Source organism: Phoenix dactylifera, chromosome 2 (genome assembly GCF_051530095.1).
Source record: "Phoenix dactylifera cultivar Ajwa chromosome 2, Ajwa_hap1_PhDact_Kaust_v1.1, whole genome shotgun sequence".
NCBI lineage: Eukaryota > Viridiplantae > Streptophyta > Magnoliopsida > Arecales > Arecaceae > Phoenix > Phoenix dactylifera.
The window spans coordinates 6,184,185-6,198,335 of NC_143191.1; the positions used below are offsets into that span (position 1 = coordinate 6,184,185).

The 14,151-nt window shown below is 39.4% G+C and overlaps 1 protein-coding gene across 1 annotated transcript; it reads right to left on the reverse strand.

Moving 5' to 3' along the window:
* Window positions 1-5,469: 5,469 nt before the first annotated feature.
* On the reverse strand, window positions 5,470-7,031 carry LOC103704330 (U-box domain-containing protein 28-like). Its single transcript, XM_008787567.6, has one exon. It carries the CDS (start codon window positions 6,934-6,936, stop codon window positions 5,671-5,673), a length of 1,266 nt encoding a protein of 421 aa, XP_008785789.4. The 5' UTR covers window positions 6,937-7,031; the 3' UTR covers window positions 5,470-5,670.
* Window positions 7,032-14,151: the final 7,120 nt, after the last annotated feature.

The following is a 14,151-nucleotide window of genomic DNA, read 5'->3' on the forward strand; positions in this document are numbered from 1 at the left end:
ATGCATTTGAATTTTTCTTTAAACATTTGAATTTTTCTTTAAATATTTGAATTTCGCTCCAAAATGCATTACATCTAATGTCTTCAGTAGTTGTATTTGCACGTACACTACAACTAATACTAGAGTAACGGTGCGCCTAGATCAGGTTTCTACTCCACTGTCATGCACCATTCCTGGTTGGACAATGTCCATCTTTCACTGACTGCGTCTCAGCCATGGAAACACAAGGGTGCAAAAATCTGAGCTTTCTCGTGAAGCAGCTTGGTTGTTTCTTCTATCTCCAGATTTAGTTCTTAGCCCTTTCTCTAGACTCTTTTTGACTCTTTTGCCGAGGATGCCATAGCCCCTGCACATTTTCAGACAAAATTGCTTGGCTGTATCTTGGTAAAGCCTGAGCTTGATGTTGATATAATCTTTCGGGCAGCGTCCTCAAGATAGGGCAAAGCTTCTCTTAGATCCACATCAGTACGAACAAATCCATGTTGATTTTGAGAGAGCATAGTAGCTTTTAGCACTACTTTGCATCAGAGTCCTGACATGGTTTGAAGAAATGCCTGCACGGGCATAATTCAGTCTTGGAAACAGTTATACAAGATGCGACAGAGAGCTTGCTTAATGCTTTTTTTCTATCTTCTTTTCTTCCCTTCATACCATTGATTGAACTGCCCTTTGAGGTCCATGAGAACTGAAGATCAGGAAGAATATAATTTCCGGGTCACCTCACACTCAGTGTCGTGGATCGAGGGCATCTTGCTAGTATATCTCAAAGCTTTTCCTTTTGTCTCCAGCCTTATTTTCTTGGATTCCATTTCCAATACTTTTGATGATTCTTTTCTGCATGCTTTTGCTCTTTACGTATATGATTATTTATCCATGTTGCATGATGGCCACTCTTTGGTCGTATGGAGAGAGGATGGTGCAGATGGTTGATGGGCTTTGCATCATCCCTTTTATGGGCCCGTCGGTTCGAATCTCTGTATCTTTTTCGTGGTTCGGCTTCTTTCTTGCTCCCTTTGACTGGAAAGAGCTGAAAGTGTAAGAAAACAATGATACGTTGAAGATCTCGTCATTAGGGCCGGCAAACCAACCAGCAAGCAGGGGTGGCAATTAAGTTGGATTAAATCGGATCAGATTGGATAAAAAAAATTTATATCTGAATCTGGCCTATTTATTAAACAGGTAATCTGATCCAATTCATATAACCCATTTGTTAAACAAGTCAAGTTAGGTTAAATAAGTTTTTAATGGATTAAATATATTTAAACAGGTTAAACTGGTTAAGTGGATTGGGTTAAATAAGTCAGAAACATGTTAGGTAGGTTTTAAATAAGTTAAATGGGCCGGTTTATGATCTAACCTAATTATTAAATATGTCAAAGGTCAAAACCTGAACCCAACTCATTTAGTAAATGCTAAATGGATTGACCCATTTATGACCCAAATTTATTTATGTCAAACCTAAATCTATTTGAAGCGGATCATTCGCAGATCAAGTTAATAGGTCAAATTATAAATTGCCAACCCTACCAACAAGCTATTCATAGCCTAGCTCAAGTTCAGGCTTGCTCGGTTAATATTTTGAATTAATTATTTAAAGTAATTAAGATCAATACTTCAAATTATACAAATAAAAGTTTTAAATGAATTAACGAAAAAATGACAAAATGGTTTTTTGTTTGGTTAGATATTTCAAAGGAAAAAAGATAAAAAAATAGCATTTTCATGGAAATAATTTTTCATCTTCTACAGAAAATAGAAACCATATGCGACATAGAAAACCCACTTTTCCATTTGTCAGGAATCAAGGTAAAATTCTTTTTTTAAAAAATATTCTTAATCTTAGTGGCTTATATATTTTTTTCTCTTTATAGTTAGTTCATTAAGAGCATAAAAAGTATTTTATACAATTTTTCTAAAAAAATAGATCCTCCACCATACATCAAGCATGCCGACACTATTTTCTTATGTATAATATAATCAGACATCAGCTTTCTAAAAAAATATATTTTGGTGAGATAATAATTTTTTTCCTGCAAACTAAACAACTCCAAATTTAAAGTACCCATCAAGCGTGCTATGTTCTTTTGTAACGAACTAAAGTGAAAAAAGGGTTGGGAAAAAAGGAAAGAAGAAAAAGGAACTGAAACGCAACTTCTCGCGGGCTGTTAATGGTTGCCAGCACGTTTGAAAGATTGAAAGTAAAAAGCTCGATCTCTCTCTCTCTCTCTCTCTCTTTTTCTTTTTTGCTCCTATCTTCATTGTTGAACTCATTAGCTGGAACCAACGAGTCATATAATTATATTATAGCAAAGCCACAAAGTCTTCTTTGCGACTCTTCTTGGTATTATGTAAAACATGTAATACTAAAGAAAGATCGCAGGGAACGGCGTGGTCAAAACGGAAGCATAAGCTGATGTTTGAGTTTGCCGAAATCTTCAATCCACCGATCCTTTTCCACATCCTTCCGTCATCACAGAGAATTTTTCTACCCAAAGAATCCTCTTTCTGATAATTATTTATTCTTTCTCTTTTGGTTGGGTCGTAGGATCAAAAGCATCCGCCGCGGAGTCTGCATCTGGTCGGCTACTGGTTCAGCAATTCCGGCAATCTTTTCCATGTTTCCGGAGAATGTTTTCTCGGTGGCCTCCGCCCACAGGCCGGTAGGCATGCATGCATGTGGTCACCAACTCAGGTCTAGGAGGAAGACGGCCTGCTAATCGCCATTGGTGCACAGAGAAGGTCACAGGGAATTACTATGAGAAAGCCAAGCTAATGTTCTTCGTAGGAAGATGGTTAAAAGAGAACACAAAAGAAGAGAAAGGAAAAGTTCTCCCATTTCGTTCCGCCAAAGATGAGGAAATTCCAGGACCAAAATGAGCGGGGTGTCATTTTTGAGCCTTTTTTTTTGACGTCTTTATTCCACCTTTGGGTTGAGACGAATTCTCCAGAGATGCCTTTTCTTTTGATTCCAAGACTATCGGCTAGAATTATCAGATCTTGATTAGATATTGAGAGTCTCATGATATTAATGATGGAATCATTGGATGTGATATACTGTCACTAAACTGCTTACACAAAAAGAATTATATCATTTGAAGATTTCTAAACTATGCATTAAGTGGTCAAAAATAGGGTTCAAATATTCTCTCTCTATATATATATTCATCATTAGATGTATAAGCTAGGAGTCTCCAAAATTATAATTGAATGACAAAAATCAGCTCCATGAAGGTGTCCATGTATCTTACAATGAAGATTGTGGAATGAGAAGCTAAGAGTTTAGTTTGCGATGATATTACTTCTTTATCATCTAGATCATGGTGCAATACATGAACAACTTAAGTGGGAACTGGACTTCTTCAAGGCAACTACAAACTGAATAGGATCTAAACTCTGTAAAAAAAAAAAAAAACCTCTAAAGTGATTTGTTGTTGTTGTCATTGTCATGTTGGCAACAAATTTAGGAAGATCAATCTAATCAATTGAATAATACAAGTTGTGAATCCGAGAAATATCCAAGCATCACATCCATCATCTAATTAGAGGAGATTCCTTGGATGGTAAATTCTCTGGGTTTTCATACCTGATTAACTTATAAAAGATTGATTCTCCTCCATTTTATAAGAGAAAAAAAAATGCAAGTTAGACTTTCAACATATCACTTCAAGTACAAATAAATCAATACACCGTACATAATGAATGTGCCGTCTCTATTTCGTTGAGATTGAGATGTACTTACTCTAGCTTGTCTCATATGGAGTTCGAGTGAGGTCTTTATGAGAGAACACTGACGATCTTTCCATAACCATTGTATCCCTTGAGTGCTTTGAGATTCATTCTAGCATGATCAAATGGAAACAAGTCCCAAAAACTTTGTTAGTTTGGGCTTCTTCTTTAGAGCAACGAAGAGAGAGAAATCCACCTCTCTATCTGCTTGGATTGCTCTCTCTCCATCCATCTCTTCCCTTTCCTATCCTTTGACGCCATTCACAGCACCAGATCACTCCTTTTCAGTTAGGAAAATCATTGACCTTGTTATGGGCAAGGTAGATCATTGACATTGATGGTATATACAGTGCCAAGTAGCGCTATATCTAAAACTCAGTGATGAAGCATAATTTTTGGAGTGCTAAAATGAAGCTCTTGATGATTACTACAATGGTGCAATGACTTCAAGGGTTTGTCACACTTAGTTGATGCGAGAGGTTTAATGATATTTAGGTTCAAAACAAAAGTAATCAAAATAAGATATTCTTTTTTTAGTAAGAATTTGAGTGGGCATATCATTTAATTTGGAAGGAATCATGCAACATAACAGAAGATAAAGTTGATGTAGAGTCGAGATCTACCTCCAAGATTAATTTTAGCTTAATATAATTTTTTTTTTTTTACTACTTTAGAAAATTTTCAGTCTCTTTTGACTAGACAGAAAATTCAACCTAGTTTTGGAGACCCGAGACTCAATGTACCAATTTACGATCATCGATGTAAGCAAAATAGATTTAGAACCTTTCTTTCAAAATTCTATTATTTTAATATTATGTTATATCAGTTATCTAAGTTAAGTGAATTGAAGGATTTTTTTTCTCCATTTTCTCTCTAGTTAGATCACCTTCGAAGAAGAAGATCACTAGGAGCTCAACCTTCTTTTTTTTTTTGGTTACAATGGGGGTCATGAACCTCAATAACCAAGGAAAAGATAGCCAAAACCATCTGCATCAACTAAAAAAGAGATCTCCAAGGGATACTAGGACGAGCGAGCAACGAAGCCCTACTTCAATCTTTTTGTAGTTGCTACCTTGTTGGCCTCCCTGTAAGTGTGTGCAGCACGAAAGAACAAGGAGATTGCCCTTTAACTCCTTTATATCCACAAGAAATGTGTGATCTCCCATGGATGAGGTATTCGCATTGTGGAGTCACCTTCTATCTCCCTTCCAATATTGCCCGTAGTTCAAACATGGATATGGATTTTGCCTTCAAAGCCCTTGATCCTACGTGTAGGAAAACCAATTCCTGCATCACTGTTGCCAAGCGAGCCATCAAAATTGACTTTAAGCCCGTACCCGGCAAACTATATATAATTAGCAAGGTAGAGGTGTTCTTAGATTAACAGCACCATTGGCACTCATAAACTCGGCAACCAAATGTTTTTCTTTGAAATGTACTCGGCAATAGATATCTGGGGAATTGCCGAGGAATGCGGCAGCATTGGAGAAGAGAATGCGAGAAGATTAATAAAGACTTTGGGCTTAATAAAGTCCTAATGCTTGAGTAGATTGGCGTGCATGAAAGATTAAATGGGATCTTGTGCTCCATTCCAATGACTTATTAAACCTATAACAAGTTCAAGTTTTTAAAGTGCCATCACTATCCTTGAAATAATCAAGTCTTTGGTTTTTTATGGGCAATGTTAATAGAAGTATTTTGTCAAGAACACAAAATATTTCAACGCTGATGGTGTACAACAACTAAAAAAAATTAAACAAGTTTCTTTGTGGTGTATACATTTTTTTTCCATATCAAGTCAAAATTTCTATCCATTTACAAATCGTCTATTAGTATTTTTTTGACTCCACTCTGTTTGTTTCCTCTTGATTGCTGAACTCGAATCAAATTTATCTGTAAATAATCCACTATATTAATACTCTTTTAACTCCTCCCCTTGGGGGATTAGAAGGGCGTGATGTGGATGGTCTTGCTGTCGTATCCGGCGAGGCAGCTCTTGGCATCAGCCCGGAAGATCCTCAGCAGATCGCCGGCCATCCTCCCCGCCGCCGGGGAGCAGTCACCCTGCTTCAACACCAGGATCTTCGCCAGTCCCCCGCTCGCACCCGCCACCGCCTCCCTCGCCCTCTGGTCGCCGCCGCCGCCGCAGCACACCGCCCACAGCACCACCACCGCCGCCTCCCTCCCCTCCCTCCCCACCCTCATCACCCGCCCCATCACCGCCCCCACGCACTCCTCCGCTGCCTCGCAGATCGCCGCCCGCCCCTCCGCGCACGCCGCCACCTCCTCCATCACCCGCAGCGCCCGCTCCGCCGCCCCCGCCGCCACATCCTCCTCCGCCAGCGCCCGCGCGGCCGCCGCCACCAACCCTGCCCTCACCATCGGCACCCGTACCCGCCGACCCGCCGCCGCCAGGATACCGGTCAGGCACCGCAGCCCCGCGTCGGCCGCCGCCGGATCCACCTTAGTCTCGCCGCCGATCAGCCGGACCAGCTCCAGGATCAGCTCCGGCTTCTCCGCGATCGAGATCTTGGTCCCCTCGGCGACGCAATCGGAGGGCGACGAGAGGATCGAATCGAGAACCCGAGCGGAATCGATCCGGGATTCCAAGCTGCTGCCTTTCTGGAGCACGGCGATGAGGGCGGAGACGGATCCATCCAGATCATCCAAAAGGGCGGAAATCGCGACCCTTCCGTTGCCCTCGTGGGTGCCATCCATGGAGAGGACCAACGCGAGGACCCTGATCGCCGCCTCCACCGTCTCCATTCCGGCGTCCTCCTTGACGATCTGGGCGGCGAGGGCGGGCGCGAGGCCGCCGGCGGCGAGGAGGCGGTTCTTCTCGGTGTCGTCGACGGCGGGGTCGGAGAAGAAGGCGGCGAGGTCGCGGAGAGAAGGGAGGGGATCGGGGGAGGAGGAGATGTCGTCGGCGACGGCGGAGGAGGAGGAGGTGGAGGACCAGAGGTGGATGAGGCGGCGGAGGGTGAGGTTGGGAACGAGGTCGGTGGAAGGGAGTGGCTGGCGGGTGGCAGGGCAGGTGCGGTTACCAGAGTCGAGCCAGCGCTGGATGGAGGCGCGGTCGTAGGTGACGCCGGTGCAAAGGCTGACCGGAGACTTCATCACCTCGAGCGAGATCGGGCACCGGAAGTAGGTCGGTAACCTCACCTCCAGTGGCCGTACCCTCCTCCTCCTACTACTCTCTCTTCCCCCCATTTCGTCCCTTCTTTCGTCTCTCGACAGCGGTGGTGGGTTTTTGTAGTGCGTTGGAGGAGGGAGTCAAAGGATGACGACATCGGTCAATGGTCAACGAGAGCGCCAATCTCGCTCTCGCGCCCTGGCCGACGGGTGTTTTTGGTTAGTAGTTAATACTGTAATGTAACATCTGAAGGGCCTTCTGGGTGCGAGGAAAACTTTGTGAGGACGAGCATGAAAAGTTGACAACACTATTATTTTGGATGGAAACGTCTCTTGATGGTGCCCCTCCGTTGATTTTAGATTGTAGTATTTCTTTTCATAAGGAGAAAAGATTTGAGGTTACGTATGCTCTTGAAAAAATAAAAAAATCTCAAAAATAAATTATTTTTGAGATTGGCTCTCATCCACTATAATAGAATCTTTGAAAAATGAGACGAACGGTACCACATATCGGATGGCGACTTATGTGACTAATTATATTGGATTTATTTTATGGACTTCTTTATTGGATATTTCTACTCAATTTTTCAATATTTTATATTCTGATTTCTTTAGTTGAATTTATTCTAAATTGGTTTAATAATTTTGATTTACTAAAAAAAAACAAGTAAGTTACTTTATGGTTTGGCTTTACTCCCTTTCGGGTGTTAGGTTCAGACCATATTGCATTTACATTTTGGTCAATGGTCTTTATTTTATATATGCTGATGCTTATTTAATTTATATAAAAAGTAATCGTTAAAAATTAGAAGAGAGTTCTTTCTCAACAAGCAAAAAAAGAAAAAAAAAATAGTCTCTGATCTAATTGCTATTTGATGATTAGGACCCCATGACAGAAGGTATTTAATTCTGGTCCTTGGTTTTGTTGGCCAATTCATCTTTTGTCATTGTTTCATGTCATAATATGTAGGAACAAGAAATAAATATGTTTGTAACTGTTATAGAAATAAAGCACAATTGTCTATGAAGGACTAATAATGAAAAATTAAAAAAAAAAAGGGTATGGACTACTTATAAAATGACAAGCAAAGCAATGTTGAGAAGATAATTTGTCAAAAAGTTTTAAATGTTTATCATAATAAGGACCCAGAGTACAAATTTTCTCAATAAATGATCATCACATGATTGTCAAATGAAAGGTTGAAAGCTAGTTTCTATTAAAATTAAACTAGGGAATAATCCTAAACGATAAGGTTTGGATACAGTATGCGCCTTTCCTGTGGATGGAGAGGGAGCTGCTTGCGGTATTTGAATAGAGAACCATAAACTTGCTATCAGTAGCAATAACAAATTAAATTTAGTAAATATATTGCATCAAAGCAATATATTTATTGTATGAATGTGAAGGACAACTTTTCATTGGACCTACCATGAGGAAATTTCTCTTTCCATTTATAGAGCTCCTCTAGGTATTATAAGCAAAAGAAAAAAAATATTTGGGAAGTTTTGAAAAGAAATTAAACCAACCATGACCTCTTTACCGACTATGGGCATGGTCCTTTGAACTATAACGTCTCTGTGTTCTTTTCATAAATTTTTTTATTTAAAAACATGTGCATTTAATGCGGAAGGAGGCAGTTTCTTTTTCATGCTACATAGGTGCCTTTCATCGAGAAATACATGCAGGTTCAAAGTAGCAGCCTTCAACTGTACTTGTACATATAATTTATATAAGATCCAAAGAAGATATTGTTGAAAACTGCATTTAAATAAAAATACATAAATAGAGTTAGTGGTAGGCCAAAAGAATGCTGCTCAAGCCATACATAATTAAACACTTTATTTTATATATTGATATGGCAGCAAGTGATTGGAAAGACCTTGTTAAAGTTAGAAAATAGCTTCCAATCATATGCTGCCGCATCGGTAAATCATTACATAGGAAAATACTTTAACAAATTGTGTGGTTAGTGTATATAATTAATTAATTATGTTAACACTGGAAATCTACAGTGTTAGCATAATTTTAGAGATCATGTAATAATCTATATCGGTTCATAATATTTTTTTTATCAAAGTAATTTTGTATCAGTTAGTATTATTTTTCTTTATTTGCATATTCTTACTAGAGTAATTTTATGAATCACATAATAATTTATGCCAGCAAATAATATTTTTTTTTTGTTAGCATGATTCTATGTCAGCTTATATTATTTTTCTTTTATGAAGTCTGTACACGAGTATGTATAATTTTTAAGATGTACCGAATATTTTTTTATTTTTTTAAATATTTTAACAAATAATTTACTCAAAAGTGTCTCAAAAAATTATTTAAAATACATACTCTTTCTCTCTCCTTAGAAATTTTTGAGAAGTATAAAATTATCAAGTGCTTATTGCATCTTTGATTTTATGCTACTTCAGCTGTAATAGATTTAAGAAGCCAATTGGTTGAGTTGGTAAAAAATCACTTTATTTTAGGCATTCCTCATGTTCGATTATGCCAATATCCCAATTTTAGCTGAATTTTTTTCCTATCAAAGAAAAAAAGTTTCTTTTATTTTAATTTTTAAAATTAATAAAAATATAAAAAGAAAGACCATTAATGTGAGATAGGGATGGGGCGGCGACACCGGTCTTTGCATCACCATGCACGCAAAGTCACCGGTCAAGTTCGTGCACGTGAAACCCAATAAGAAAATATCACACGGATGTCATTGAGACAAATCGTGATCACTTGATCCATGCACGAGGAGTCGTCGTCGCCGTCTTCTTCTTTTTTTTCTTTCTTTTTTTTTTATTAAGATGGATGAATCATACCTGATACGTACGGATGCATCCAATAAAATTAAAAGCCAAAATATCTCAGAGTGCCTGTAGCAACTCTTCATCACCAGCCCATAAGGTTCTACCAAAGTGACTGGCTACATAAGTAGCCATTCAATTTGCAGTCCCATTAGCTTTACGGAATACATGGGGTCATTTGGTAAGCAATCAAGCACATCAACTGATGCGTGTGGAGTTGTGGTACTGAAGTCTCACTATAACCACTTGTAGCTGGACAAATATCTTAAGCTTGACAGCCTTGAGAAGCACGGATGTGGGTGGTGCCGCTTCTTTTGACTACGTTTTTAAGCTGTGTCTGGACTCTAACCTAAATTAGAGGCAGCTCATAAAGTTTATACCTATGGATCGAATGTGGGTTTCAAATCAAATTCAGTGGAGTATTTGTTCGATCAGCTATAGATTTTGCAGAGTCGAATCCAACTTGCTTGGAATCAACCCAAATTAAGAAAAAAAAGACAAAAAGAGTTCAAAAAGTTGGACGAGCTTGAATGTAAATCAAATCAAGACATAAACCTTATCTAACTCAAAAAGCTAACTTAAGCAATTCTATCTTTTTGAAAGAAAAATTCGATCATGATTCATGAGTAATGCTGCTTTAGATGGTGGCATCGCACAACACTGTGATGCTCGGATCACTGCTTGTCTCCTTCTCTCTTTATCAAGCAAATCTCATGTAGGCCATATTGATCACATGAAGGAAGCAGAATTTTCTGACATTAATTGGTTGGATATATGAAATCCATTTAGGAGACTTTTGTGCTAGAACCTTGGAAGATAAAACTATCCATGGAACACAAGCTACTTTTAATTATTTATAATAATTTATAAGAATTTTTGTATGAATACCCTTCTAAAAATTTAAATTTGCGTGAATATCCTCTTATAATTTATATTTATTTCTGTACTCCTATAAAATACTATTTTTGCACAATGTTCCTAATATAACGATTCTTCTAATACCATTAATAAAAACCATATTTATTTTAAATAAATATAAAATAGAACTTTAAAATTACTTTTTTTGTCTCCCATCGCGATCGCCTTATAAATGCTTCTTTTTGCACATCTATCTATTAAGGATATTTTAATCATTTTAAGTTGAAACCGTTAATTTTTTAACGGCGTTGGATGATGTGGGTATATATGCAAAAATAAGGATAAAAAAGGGTCGAATAGCAAAACAAATGTTTTACGAGGGGTATACATGCAAATATCAATTTTGGGAGGGTATTCATGAGGGTATTCATTCAAGAAATTTTAATCTATATGGAGATTAGGCTGCATCTTAGCTCTTCCTTCTTCACTTTTGAAAATTTAGAATTCTAATTCTCATAGATATGTTTATACAACTCATGAATAGTGCATCCATCCTACCAAAAAAAAACAAAAATTAAAGACAGTATCTTTAACAATTAGGTAAATCACCATTTAGCCTTTAGTAAACCTAACTGTGTCCTTTGAGACACGTCAATTAGAAAAGAGTAAATAATTATGACTAACTTATTTGCCAGCCAACGACAGCATAGAAAGCTAAGATCTTGCGTTCTGGCTTACGGCATTGGATACTAAGAGGATGATGAGTTTGACGATAACGATATTAGGGCTTCTCTTTGTGCTCCAAGTCAACAATTACTTAGCATGCAGTCGCACCCATGCTTGTGAACGTGAATACCAACTTTTTGATGGAAGAGACAACTCGCATCCACCTTTGCATTATGCCCGTGGACTTTAATTCCCACCACTTGAGGACTTTACGTCGAGGACTCGAAATGATTCGATCACACGGAACTCATCCATCGAATTAGAGTTGAAATCCGCTGAAACAAATTAGAGTATTATTTCAGTATAACTAAAAATTTATTTAATTCGTGAGAAAAAAAATTTTCTGCTAGAATATTTTTTTTTAAAAAAGTTGATGTCTGAGTATATAATGTTTTAAAAAGTAGTTTTTAAAAATTTGGTCGACTGTGAAAAAATGATATATTTCTGGATGGCTTATATTTGGTTGAACATAGGGGTGACAATCGGGTCGGGTCAGACATAAATGGGTCAAATCAGATATAAGATGGGTCAGAAAATTATAAATCTGAACCCAAGCTGTTTATTAAACATATCAGTAATTACAACCTGAACCTGACTTGTTTAATAAACAGGTCATCCGATCCGACTCGTTTAAGAAAAGAGAAAGGTGGGAGGGGGGTTGGGGAATGGGAGGGGAAGAGACTTGTGAGTGAGAGAGAGAGAGAGAGAGAGAGAGAGAGAGAGAGAGAGAGAGGAAGAGGAGCTGGAGAACTAAATACTACTTGTTAAGCTTCTAATGGCTAAACGTCTGGCAGCGGAGGGAGCTGAGGGTGAAGTCGAAGGTGATCAAGGACAAGTGCGCCGCTGCGGCCGCCGCCTCACCTGTGAGAAGACGAGTACTGGAGAACACCGAGAAGACAGATCAAATGGAGAGAGAGGTTTCTTCCGACAAGAGAGAGAGAGATGGGAGGGTGGGGTTCTTTCTGGCGACTGGCGAGAGAGAGAGGTGAGGGGTTGGGGTTCTAGCAAGAGAGAGAGGTGGGGGTTGGAATTTCTTTTGACAAGAGAGAGAGAGAGGTGGGAGGGTAAAGGAAAAAAAAATTACCTGCTCATCTTCCCCAATCGGCCTCCCTCGCTGTGGCTGCGCTCGAGCCGCCACCCCGCACCGCCCTGCGTTGCTGCCGGAGCTTCACCAGTCGAACCATCGCCTCGAGATTTGCCTCAAGATTTGCCGCGACCGCCTTGGGTTGAGTCAGACATAAACAAGTCGGGTCAGATACAGGTCGGGTCAGAAGTCAGTAATTACAACCTGAACCTGACCTGTTTAATAAACAGATCACCCGATCCGGCCCGTTTAAGGAAAGGGAAGGGGGGGAACGGGAATGGGAGGGGAAGAGACGAGAGAGAGAGAGAGAGAGAGAGAGGAAGAGGAGGTGGAGAACTAAATACCTACTTGACTACTTGTTAAGCTTCTCGTGGCTAGACGTCCGGCAGTGGAGGGAGCCGAGGATGAAGTCGGAGGAGATCAAGGACAAGTGCGACGCCGCGGCTGCCGCCTCGAGTACTGGAGAACGCCGAGAAGACGGACCAAATGGAGAGAGAAATTCCTTCTGGCAAGAGAGAGAGATAGATGGGAGGGTGGGGTTCCTTCTGGCGATTGGTGAGAGAGAGAGAGAGAGGTGGGGGGTTGGGGTTCTGGTAAGAGAGAGAGGTGGGAGGTTGGGGTTTTGGCAAGAGAGAGAGGTGGGGGTCGGGGCTCGGAATTTCTTTTAACAAGAGAGGGAGAGGTGGGAGGCCAGGAGGGTTCGAGAGAGAGAGAGAGAGCCATGGAGGCTTGGAGGGTTTGACGAAGAGAGAGATGAGGAGGGTTCCCGTCCCATCTCATTAAATCAGCGTAGGTACTAGATAGCCTACGCTGAAGCAGCTAAGCAGCTATCACTTTTCTTTGGGCCAAAGCTTGGGCCGGCTCTGTCTTATCCAACCCGACCTATATATTAAACGGGTTAAACAGGTCAGACATCTAAATTATGTATCCGACCGAAATTAATAAACAAGTTAAACAGGTCAATCTGTTTACGACCCAAACCTCTTTAGGCCAAACTCGAGTCTGTTTATGGCAAATCGAACACGGGTCGGGTTGACGGGTTGGGTCATATTTTGCCACCCCTAGTTGAACATCTACTTTTTTGAAAAAGTTGTGTAAATTATCTGTTATCCCCTTTATAAGGAAGAAGATGTTATCCAATTATATCTAAAAGCTTAAGGGCATATTTGGAAAAAAAAATACCGTAATTTCCAACCGGTGGAACTTGGACTTTTTCATGTTTTACATGGATTTTTTTATAAAATATGAGAATCTTATTTTCATGAAAAAACTACTTTTCTATTTTTATTCTTTGAAACTTCGACCGAATATGAGCTAGGTCTTTCTCCATTTTTTCGTTGAACACACTTTTCTCTTTTCTCTCTGCATCATGCTATTTTTCGTCAGCCGTCTTTGGATATAATTTAGAGAACATATTATTTTTTGTAATTTTTTTGGAAAAGATTTGGAAGAGAGACTAGAAGGAGTTTTTTCAAGTTTAAGAGAGATGCATAAATAGTCGAGGCTGAGATAAGACATTAATAAGCAAATCAGGAGGTGATTCAATACATAATGCTAGCTATTATATATTCTTTTCTTTGATCAGAAATAAATCACTAGATAATAGACAATCTATCAATAAACTTTCCAAATCCAATAAATTAGGACAGGATTTAGATTTATTTATGAAGTGAAACTATTAAGACCCTACTAATTAAAGAGCATTCCGAGAAAGAGATGCTATTTTTCTAAGACAATATGGAAATGGAGTGCTACTGTTGGCAAATGCGCTTATTGGACAACTTGGTCATCTACAAGTAGTATTAAGGCTTGACTGAGGG